The sequence below is a fragment of the Acanthopagrus latus genome, chromosome 7 (genome assembly GCF_904848185.1).
Source record: "Acanthopagrus latus isolate v.2019 chromosome 7, fAcaLat1.1, whole genome shotgun sequence".
Taxonomy (NCBI): domain Eukaryota; kingdom Metazoa; phylum Chordata; class Actinopteri; order Spariformes; family Sparidae; genus Acanthopagrus; species Acanthopagrus latus.
The window spans coordinates 21,262,633-21,273,831 of NC_051045.1; the positions used below are offsets into that span (position 1 = coordinate 21,262,633).

An 11,199-nucleotide genomic window follows, 5' to 3' on the forward strand; every position below is an offset into this window, starting at 1 on the left:
ACGGACGGAGATAGTTAAACTTGGCAGAACTTTTTAACACAACCTTCATATTATTTAATCAGCTTAAACTGATTTAAAAGAAGTGAGAATATATTGCTGGTTTGCAAAGTTACAAGAAGAAACAACCAAAGCTGCGAGGCACTGTGCAGTGCAATGCATACTGTGGGATTTAGCTGTAAGTGTTCTGACCCAAAATCAGTTTATCTCAAGATCGTCTCTCATCATGTGGTACAGAGGATGCACAGAGGTCTCAACATTTCTTGAGCTATATCAACCGAAAACAGTCACGTCCCCACAGTTTCTGCGGTTTCCAAGAAGAATATTTAATCACACACGTTGCTGCCAGGCAAATAAATCTCCAACCAGTGTAGTAAGTGGAGTGTAATAAGGTTTAAGAACAAATTTAGAGCTCCATGAGCCCTCATATATCAAGACAGGATTTGTGTTCAAATTTTGCAAACTTTAATCGTTAGAAATCATGTACTCTGTTAAGTTGGTGAACATCAACGTACCCATTCGTAAGTGATGACCTGATTGGCTTTCTCCTGCAGCTGGTTGAGACTCAATCCACCAATGGGGTTGGGATTCTCCAGGGGTTTGGACTTTTGATTGGGTGCGGTTGGACATCGGGCGGGCCCTGTGGTAGTGATGTCGTCAAGGTCCAAGTCCTGGTCATTGGCCAGGTTTTCCTTCTGTAAGGCCTCGTAGAGCACGTCAGGATGGTTCCAGATCTGAAGAATAACAGGACATCAGCAGAAGTGCAAACGATTTCTCAAGGTGAGAATCACTGAATTTGCCGAACAGTATAAACATACAGGAATTTAACTTTGTACAGAAACATGTTGACTAAGATTACAACTTGTGTAACGGTACTACAAGGACAGCAAGTCCTCATAAAGAACAAGATGACTTTTGTTGAAGTATTGTGATTTTAATCTTCTAATTGCAGATAAAACTGAATTCAGGTAATGATTCACATACACGCCCTTCTCCTCACCTTGCAGCAGACACAGAAAGCCTTCAGCGGGTTGAGGCTGAGCCAGCCTGTGTTGCCTGCCTCCCTGAAGCGGTTCATGAACTCTGTGTAGAGCGCCCTCTGCAGGGGAGACAGACGCACCAGGAGCACATGTTCCTCTTTAGAGGGCAGCTGGTCCTTCAGGACGTCATGACCTCGTCTGGAAGAAAGAGAAGCTACAGTCAGTGAGTGTCAATAAAAATTAACAGTAGAACCTTTGTTTTCTCTATGAAAGGTTTAAGACAGCGCAGATCTTGTTTTTGGGGCGGCAGTAGTGAGTGTCAGCTGTCTCACCTCTGTACGAAGCCCTCCAGCAGGCTGTGAAGGACGTGGCTCCTGTACCTCATCAGCTGGACGTCCTGAGGCGTGCTGTCCACACACTGCCCGTTCAGAATCGGACGCTCAAACATGTTACTGAATTCCTGACGCGTACCTGAAGTTCACATAGGATTTAAGAACTGTAGTTAGAAGATTAACAGGAGAGCAGCCAAACAACCTTCATGACCCTCAAAGATATATCCTGAAACAAAAAGCAGATCTCGTACCTAGGAAGTCGGGTCGGACAAAATCGACCATGCACCAGTATTCAATCAGGTTGTTTTGGAGCGGATAGCCGGTCAAGACCACGCGCCGTCTGGTTCGGATGTTCTTCAGAGCCTGAGATGTGCTGGCGTGGCAGTTCTTGATGCGATGGCCTTCATCACAGATCACCACATCTGGACCGGGTCGAGCCAAGGCTCTCTCTATACCTAAAGGAGGAAGAAAAGGAAAATATATTCAATGATGTGCTACAGTAATGTTTTAAGTAGCAAAAATTTTCCCTCCATTTTCCACTTCTCTTTTCCCCTTCATCTCTCCCACCTTTGAGCAGTTCCTGCTGCCGGTCCTCTTCATCCAGGTCGATGACAACAGGTCCCGTCGCTTTCTTGCCCTTCTTCTTCCTCCCGGCTACAAAGCTCTTCTTCAGCGACAGGAGGCGGTACATCTCATAGCCCATCAGCAGCACACCTCCGTCCTGTGCCCAGTCCTCCACCACCTTGGCCCTGGTCGCTGTGTTCCTGGGTAACGTAAGAAAGAAACGGCAAGTTCAGTTGATGCTTGTATTGGACGGTTATTTCGTATTACAGAGAGTTAGGATCCCTTCGAATCTGCCCTAAAGCAATACAGAAAGTTGTAAAAGACTTTGTGAAGTAACATTTCTTCTAATGTAGTAACCCAGCTGCTCTATGTGGTGGGTTAAAATGTGAGCGTAATTGTAATACATTCCCAATTATTTAATATATAAGCAACCGTCATTTAGTACATAAGAACGCTTGCCAATTCTGATCATTTTAAAGCGATATTTGCTTTTAACTGAGCGGAGACGTAATGAGGTTACTGTGTCACTCTCAGGCGAGACTGCATCATGGAACTGCACGCTCATCATGTGCCATTCCTCCCTTCCTTTCTAATCCCAACCACACACTCACACACCAGAGTCAGAGCGTATTTCCAACAGAAGCAGCTGTTGAGCAAGAGGATGACGAGAGGACGAGCCAGACGAGGATCAAGTACAGAGGCAGGTCAGAAGGTCGGCACCGTCTTTTCTCAAATTCGGAAGTAAAGTCTCTCCACTGCTTTACACGAATGTAACTGCATCCAGCCTCCTGATATTAACCACTCTGCTGCGTGTGTGAGTGTGTCCACTGTCCTGCAGTGTCGTCTTCTAACTTCATGTTTTTTTAAGAAATCAATTAAGTTATTCTTTCTCTTCTATTTGTCATAAAGTGTAAAATAAAATCCTGTTACTCACTTGTGTTCGTCGTTGAGGATGTGAACCTTAAAGGAACGAGGTGTCACCAGTTTAGGATCGGTATCTGTAGGTAACGCCTCCGGGGGCGGGACCCACATGTTGAACTCTGACAGCCAGTTCTGCAGCGTGTTCACCTGGGATGAAATTGAGTTGATATTTAGTCCTCATCATCTTGTAGACTCAGTATTGTTTCTGTTCATGTTTTGTCTAGTGTTGAAATGATTGACTGGCAGGCCATGGAATACGTTATAGTTCTAACAAAGATCACCTGTTTTAGAAGCAAAAACACCACAAACCTGCGCATTATAGCTTCTTAAATGCAATGAAATCAATCGCTCTTCTCTGCTTAATAAATCTTAAATTAAAATGCTTTCAAACTAAGTAAGTGACTTCCAGACATTAGGAGCTTTTGAAAAATCTTTTCTTATTCACTTTAAAGAGAAACTCTTTTTCCTGGGGCCACTGAGCCTATCATCAGCACACTGTTTTTTTCAGTGCTCCACATTCCCTTGTATTCCAACATTAAATGCACAGGTGCTTACAGGTACGATGGCGAGCACGGTGTGAGCCTGTGTGTGTCTGAAGAGGACGTCGATGAAGGAGATGACCTGCAGCGTTTTGCCCAAGCCCATGCTGTGAGCGAGGATGCAGCCGAATCCGCTGCTGCTGCTGAACCGCTCCACAGACTCCACCAGGTTGTCGTACAGGAAGCGGATTCCGCCGATCTGAGGAGGAGATTGGAAGGGGAGAAGTGGAGGATGATGAGACGGGACAGAGAAAAGAGAGAGGGTGAAATGGGGGAGTGAAGAGGGTGACAAAAGAGAAAGATGGAACCATGGTGATGAGAGGGTGAGGCAGCAGAACTGTACTTAAACTGTTCAACTGAGTTCAGTTCATAATGTCAGATTAACTTCCTTGTATGGTGCAGGATGACCAGACAAAAGAACCAAATGTTTGCTTTGAGTGCAGCAGGAAAAATACCTGGTGAGGTTTGACCGCTCGTGCCAGCTGAGCCGATAGGAAAATGTCCTTCTCTGATTCTGGATGGTTCACGTTGACCAGTACCCTGCCCTGGGTGTCTGGCCGGTTAAGGGCGTCGTTAGCGTGTGCGCCACTCGGCTCGCTCTCTTCTTCCTCGTTGGTGGACTCGCTGCTGAGGTGGACAGTGTCGTCCTCGCCCGAGCTCAGATCAATCACATCTGCGTGGAAAATTACATTGCAAGTCTTTCAAATGCTTTTATCTTTTTTAGTCTAAGTTCAGATAATACATATCAGACTGACATCTGTATATAAAAAGACACTACATACTTTTTTGATTACACCTCCTGAGTGTACTTTGACCCTTTTTAAGTACATAAAGTACATGTAATATGAGATACTTTAAAACTTGTGACTTTCACTTTCATCAAAGTAATATTTAATCATGATACCTTCAGTTTGACCTTTGGACTCTTTTTACAACACTGCAAAGAAGCAAATTCTATGACAGTAAAAAAATATTGGATAAATGTAAGAAAAAGTTTTAAATGGAGGAGCATTGTCCACTTTTTTCTTTGTATATTAACTGTTGAAAGGGGTTTTAACACCTTTTGATGAAGAACCTTGTAAACTTTATCACAGGACAAACAAGTTAACAAATCTTAAGATACAGCTTTTCCCAATAAAAACAATAACCATTACTTTCTATCGGCCTCGATGCATTAATCTGAAAGGATACGGTGAACCGGCGCTCGGTCACGAGCACAACTTGTGGGATGTTACGTGAAACGTGGACGTCACTCAGTGTGATGAGTGGAAAGACTGAAATCCATTTCTGATAAAAAGGGACTTTAACATCAACGGTATCAAGCGGTGAAAGTTACACAAGCTGGCAATCAACGAGGGCATGGCAGAAAGGGGAGAGGTGTGTGTGTGTGTGTGTGTGTGTCAGTATGTTAGTGTGTGTGAAAGAGAGAGAGCGCTTATATAACTGCAGTGAATGGCTGGTTATACAAGTAGGATTAGAGTGGAGGGGGAGACTGGTTATGCAACCCCAACTAGAAATGTCACTGTGCCACTGTGAGTGTGTGTGTGTGTGTGTGTGTGTGTGTGTGTGTGTTCGTTATGTGTGTGTTCTGGCTCATAACCAGGATTAGCCAGCTTTATTGCTCCACAGACCCACTCTGATCTGCCCTACAGACGCTCTCTCCTTTTCATCTCTCCTCCCTCCATCCGTTTTGTTCTCTTCTCTTTCTTTTGTCTCTCTCTGCTCCCAAATCTACATCTGATCTGTCTTTGTTCATTTGTTCATCCCATCGCTCTCTCTCCCTCACTCTCTTTGTGTGTGTGTGTGTGTGTGTGTGTGTTGCAGGTGTGTGTATGTGTCTGGTTTGCCTCTGTCGTGTATGTGTGTTTATCTTCAACTGTGTGTGTGTTAAAAGTGTGTCTTTATCCTTGACTGTGCGAGTGGCTCTGTGAATGTGTCAGGGAGTGTGTGTGCGTGTGTGTGTGTCTGCGCACTCGGGCAATAAGGGAACAGTACATGATGTACCCTGTGGAGGTTTTAAATATTCTGATGCACAGGGCAGCTAATCTAGCTGAACCACACACACGGACAAGCACGCACACCCAGGAACTGAGGAGATTTTTGACCTCGCTGGTTTAAATGTGCGCAGAGAGACTTCCAGTAATTGGGTTAAGATGTGTCCAAAAAGGCTAAGGAGTGTGTTCAACTTTAAAGTAAGTTAAATAAAGCCAAATGAATGCCAAGTTTGACTTGTTCTCCTTTATGTTCTTTTGACCGAAACAGAAAGTCACACCAGAGAACCTTTTTTTAACACTCAACTGTCTCTCTGACAAATCGTCCTCGTTTCTCCACCTCAGCTGATCTCAGATAACAACGGCCCACATATCTGCCATGTTTCACCTCATTCAAATTTTTGGCTTGTTTTTTTTTTTTTCTTGGAAATTCAAGCTGATGCAGCCTTTTAAAGCAACTTTCCAGACCCATAGGCTCCGAAAAAGCAATTTGAAACAGAGTGTGTGATTTAATAAACGCACGGCTGTCATGAGGCTATTAAGGCTGCTTTGCTTAATCTCCGAGAGACGGATGCTTTTTAGAGAGTTTCCACCAGACACCGTGTATCCTTAAAGTGCACCGGAGGATTGGCTTTATGTCCTGTGGTTGAACTGGGTGGTTGAATGTTAGCTATTAAAAACACAGCTGTGGCCTAAAAACCTTTCCAACACAAAAACTTAAACCAATCTGTAGTCAGATTGAAACACATGCAAACGGCAAGAATTGTCCCAGGGTTTAGTTTAAATTCAGCAACGCAGCTCTATTTTTTCTCAACCCAGGCTGTATCTAAATAGTTTTTCATCATTTAACTACTATACCACAATCTGCAACAGTTCACTTGGATTAAACACAGTCTGAACTAATTGGGAACACCTTTGAAAACCAGGATTGAATGATTAAAACACTGACATTAAACACGTCATAAATGTGCCGGCAGCTGTACACAACAGTTTCACCTTTGAATAAACCAGCAATCTGGCGAGTCACATAGACGCACCAGCTGTTTAATACTCAGACTACAGTGAATGAGGAAATTCAAATCACATTGTCAACATTTCCATCAGAGTTTCAACGCATGTCGCAGCATTTTTTTCATAGTGTTTCTTTCACTGAAACCTGTGATAGAGAACTGTAAAAACATGGCTATATTAAATAAATTAAAAGAGAATAATTACAGATTTTATGTCTCGAGGGAGCCTTTCTTTCCAAACTCGCAGAATAAAAAGGCACATCTTTATTTGCTGTGGTGAGAAACAGGACCAGAAAACATGCTCCTGCTATGGTCAGAGGTCAGTCAAATCTGTGAAGAAGTAAAGTACACTTGTGACATGATTTTGTTAGGAACACACTGTGCAGACCTCTGACTTTCCTGAGAGCTTTTGCTGTTTAAAACTGCAACCCGTCATGGTTTTTGAACACTGAAGCTCTTTATAAATCTGTAATAAGCATGATGATTAAAAAAAAAAAAAGGAGTGAACAAGATTGCAGTAAATCCCAGTTCAAAAGCAGTGAATCTACCCTTTCATTTCTAGAACTGGAGCCTAAAGTTGGTGTAACTTGACATCTGAAAGAAATCTTCACACGTTGTACCAAAGCTCACGTCGTGCTGTTGAAGGCATCTTAAAAATCAGCAGCTGGTGTATTTAAGGCTTCGTCGAGCTATGTGGACAGCTCAGAATGTACAACTGGAAGACGAGTAATAAATAAACTTCACAGCTCAGTGTCCCTATCTGCTTTCATGAGCTACTAGCCCACTTACACAATGAAGGGTCAAAAGGGGTGATCAAGGCCGGAGAGTTTGTATTTTACCCACAATTCAGGCGAGCGCTCTAGTCTGTCATTGTTCACTGATAGATATACAACCCAGTTAAGGCGAGAAAGTGCTGAACTTGGGGTCTCTGACTCTGACCTGCTCTTTTCATTTCACTATTTTATCAATTATTTAGTAAATATACTACAGGTCAGCGACTGACTCTGATTATTGTGTTCAAACATGGTTGGCTAAGCACGTAATCATGCCTGCTTGATGAATTATCATTATGTTTGTCCAGAAGCTTGATCTGATCCTACACTGCTACCTTTCATTTAACTCTTGCTCTACGAGCAACCTCACTGAGTCATCTCAGCAACATTTAACAAGGTGATGCGATTGTTTTCAGCATTGAAAGGTTCTTTTTGAAAGACCCTTGTTTTCAATAAAGTGCTCCAGGATTAAACCATGTAACAATCAAAATAAAACAATTTGTTCCAAGGTAATGAGGCCTGAGGCGTTAAAATCAACAGAAACAAAGCCTTCGCTCCGTTTGCTTTTTGTACTCAATTTCCTCAAATTTGATATTTTTGAAGTGGTATTTAGGTAATGTTTGGTTTATGTGCACGTGTCTCACCTGTTTTGTGTGTGTGCTCTGTGGTGGCGGAGGTGGGGATGTTAGTCTTGCAGTCATCCTTGCTGATGGCTGTGCTGCTGGAGTCCAGGCAGATCACTTTCTGTCTGGCCGACGCCACCTCTGGCTGTGATGCCAGTGATGCAGACGCATGGTTTGTCACATTGCCTGAAGAAAAAGAAAGGCACAGGAATGATTAACAGAGTTTAAAAAAAAAAAAGGGGGAAACAACTGAATGAAGTACTCTGATAGAATTAGTAGAGGTCTTTTATTTTAATTTATTTAATTTTCAGTGGAAGCATTTGTTGTGGGGTTGTATGCTCTAACCAGTTGTGTATTCAGGCAGCAGTGGTACGGGGAAATCTTGCTTTCTCTGCTCCTCCAGACGTTGCCTCCTCTCCAGCTCTTCCTGCTGGGCGACTTTGGTCACTGCCTCCAACTGATGCTCCCTCAGTAACTTCCTGCATAGACAGAGACAAAAAATAAGCATAAATATAGTAATAAAATGTTTACAAACTGTCACTGTATCTGTTAAAAGCTGGGAAACACTTGGTGTTCATTGTATACATATTCATGATGATGAATCAATTATGACCGTCATTCCAAAGAGAGATTTCTTCACAGCTGCATTAATCACTATCTATTCATTATGACCATGAAGAGAAATTACTGTAACAGAGACGTGACTCATCTAGAGAATTATCCCACTGATTTCATTCTAGCTAAATTTTTTGGTTTAACAATGCAGTGCGCGGCAGTTTTCAGCCAAAAAAAAAATCTGACAGACACGCTGTAGGCTACATTGCCGGCCAAGCCAACACCACATGGGCAAGTTAGTGACTAGCTACAAACATTTACCTGCTCAGGAGCCACTCAGGAGTTGGTGGAAACAAAACTGGAGCAAAAATGAGTTTTGCAGAGTATCATTTGTGAGATACCAGCTGGAGATTCAAAATAAAAGCCACCTAAATTAATTTCTAGTATTATGATTGATTTTTCGACTTCGATGACTTTGATTCTGCCACTAGCTCCAGCTTACTCTTCACTCAGCCGGTCTCTCCAGAAACAGAAAAGTAACGGTCAGTGTTTTGCCAGCTGTATTCCGTTATTTGAGAGAATTTTACTAAACAAATGACTCATTGTTGAAATTCTACACTATCAGATTGTACGAAACATAACTCCAACTGAAATGACTCCACTGAAGCCAGAGTCTGCTTCACTGACACATGATGTTACTTTCGCCCGTTACGTAAAAGCAGCAGCATACTTGAGGTCAGACCACATCATGGTTATTGACAGTCAGAGGAAGTAATCTGCAAACAGAGCGTTTTTAACAATAATCATCAACAGATTTCATCTGTAATTGGCGAGTGCTTTAGTTCTTCAAAATGGGAGTGAAAGTAAATAGAAAGAGATGCAGCGGGAGGTGATAAATCCTATTATTCAGCCAACAATGAAGGTTGTTAGAAATACAATAAGTGTTGAGTAAGCTGAGTGAGTGTTAGTTTACGCTGCATCTCAGCAGAAACGCACAGAGGGGATTGTGTTGTAATCCGTTTCATCTCAGGGTTGACCGATTACTGCTTGCCAAGCACTGAGTCATTTTATGAAAATCTGGTTTAAATATAACAGAAAGCAACTTCTTGTCCAGTCGACTGTGTTTGTTATAATAATGTTTTATTGTGTTATTCTCTGGCACAGTGTTGAGGCGGTGCTCAATTTGCGTCATTTTTTTTGTTTCTGTCCATGTCACCAGCGACAACACCAGATGTCCAGGACCTACTGATGAAAGCCGGGGCATTGAGCAACATCTGGACAAAGGCATGTATGTGTCCAATAAAACGCCCCATGAATGTCTAATCCTCTCACTCCTGGGAGTTTTACTGCTTTGCATTAGTTGCCTTCTTCCTGATCCATTTCATTTATCCTACCACAAAGATCTCTGAATGATGTCTTGTCATGTAATGTGTACATCTTTATGCCAACCATTATGGTCCGCTCAAATCCATCTCTGCAGTAAGGTATTTTTGTATTTCATGGTAACCTGTGCTGTAATGTCATGGCAACAATACCTTTCCAAGTATAGGAATCTTAAATATAGTGAGTTCACCTCTTCATCTCAAGCTTTAATACGAAATCTCTGCAGAATACACATACAGGCGTACTGTCAGAGCTCTTCTCTCAGGTCGAAGTGAACGAGTTGAGTTCAGTACCTGATGTTGCGTCTCATGTGTGCTGGTTTGGAGCCCCTCTTCTTGGTTCCTGTCAGGGCGGAGGGAGGGGACGGGCTTTGGCTGGCCGGCCTGGAGCGGGCTCTGGACGCGGGCTGGGAGGGAGGAGGGTGGGCCGGCGTCTCCCCCGAAGGTGAGGTAGATGGGGGAGGGGTGCACTGCCAGGCATCCGAGTCGCCTCCCTGAGCCTCATTCTCGGAGCTGAAGGGGGCGCCGTGGGGCTGGTCTGTGCAAGAAAGAGACGAAAGGAATGGTTATTGAAAGAGTTGTAAAGGTAGAAATACTGAGTGATGTTACAATACTGAATCAATTTACAAATCCGCCCAGTTAAAAATGTATGGTGTCTCTTTGCTTAATATGCAATAAAATCCAATCCTCAGTGGATGATAACTGATCTTCATGAATGTCTCAATCTCAGTGTGGTAGTATGTGTTTTATACACTTTGTAAGCCATCTTCTGCAAAGAAGAATGTTGCCCTGAGATCAATGGTAACAATTTCAGCACACAACAATAAAGAAATAAAGTTTGAGGAATCGATTATGAATGTAATTCCCACCTCTAGCAGAGCACAAATCCTGCTGTGTATTATAAATTGATAAACTACATGCTGTGTGAGGGTTTTTCTTAAAGAAATCCACTATTGTATAACACACTTCTGATTGCTTCCACAAGTGAGGAGCCTGTTTCAGGTGTTCACAAATGAGCAGCAATTAAAACCATGATAAAATATTCCCAACTGCCACAACCAGGACACCCCTCCCTTTAAAGCTCGGGCGGTTGAGTCATTAGTTGAGACAGTAGGGCCCTCTGGGCGTCCACTCGCCTCACCACCTGGAAGTGCTCCCAGCACACACCTTTAAGATATAATTGTACGTACAACAGGAAGATATAAATCAGATGCATGACTTATTGCCTAATTTGAACAACCCAGGTCAAACATGCAAATCCTCCCATCAAGCACGTAGACACTTTTAATGCATCAGCACTGTCTGCTTCCATTATGATGTTATTCACTGTATGGTTCTCTGCTGGTTAGTATGTTTGTCTGTGTTCAGGCAGCTGTGTGATGAGATTTCCCTCATCCATTAAAATAAGACAGGGAAATAACTTAAAGCATGTGTGTTTCAACAGATGGACCAACAGCAGCCATGTACAAGCTAATATTTACTTTTATTCCTCTTTTAACAAAAGTAAAATTCATCAGTCCTGGGGTAAAATC

The 11,199-nt window shown here is 42.8% G+C and overlaps 1 protein-coding gene across 5 annotated transcripts in view; it reads right to left on the reverse strand.

The window, feature by feature from the left end:
• Window positions 1–11,199, reverse strand: part of LOC119022517 (helicase ARIP4-like) — a 71,141-nt gene that overhangs the window by 10,173 nt on the left and 49,769 nt on the right. For all 5 annotated transcript variants that reach the window (XM_037103466.1, XM_037103465.1, XM_037103467.1 and 2 more), the window contains 11 exons: window positions 9,962–10,205; window positions 8,076–8,209; window positions 7,752–7,916; window positions 3,789–4,006; window positions 3,350–3,532; window positions 2,808–2,941; window positions 1,877–2,073; window positions 1,561–1,764; window positions 1,310–1,448; window positions 998–1,175; window positions 513–731 (listed from right to left, as the gene is read on the reverse strand). In XM_037103466.1, the coding sequence (XP_036959361.1) occupies window positions 513–731; window positions 998–1,175; window positions 1,310–1,448; window positions 1,561–1,764; window positions 1,877–2,073; window positions 2,808–2,941; window positions 3,350–3,532; window positions 3,789–4,006; window positions 7,752–7,916; window positions 8,076–8,209; window positions 9,962–10,205 (2,015 nt within the window). The remainder of the gene's footprint in view (window positions 1–512; window positions 732–997; window positions 1,176–1,309; window positions 1,449–1,560; window positions 1,765–1,876; window positions 2,074–2,807; window positions 2,942–3,349; window positions 3,533–3,788; window positions 4,007–7,751; window positions 7,917–8,075; window positions 8,210–9,961; window positions 10,206–11,199) is intronic.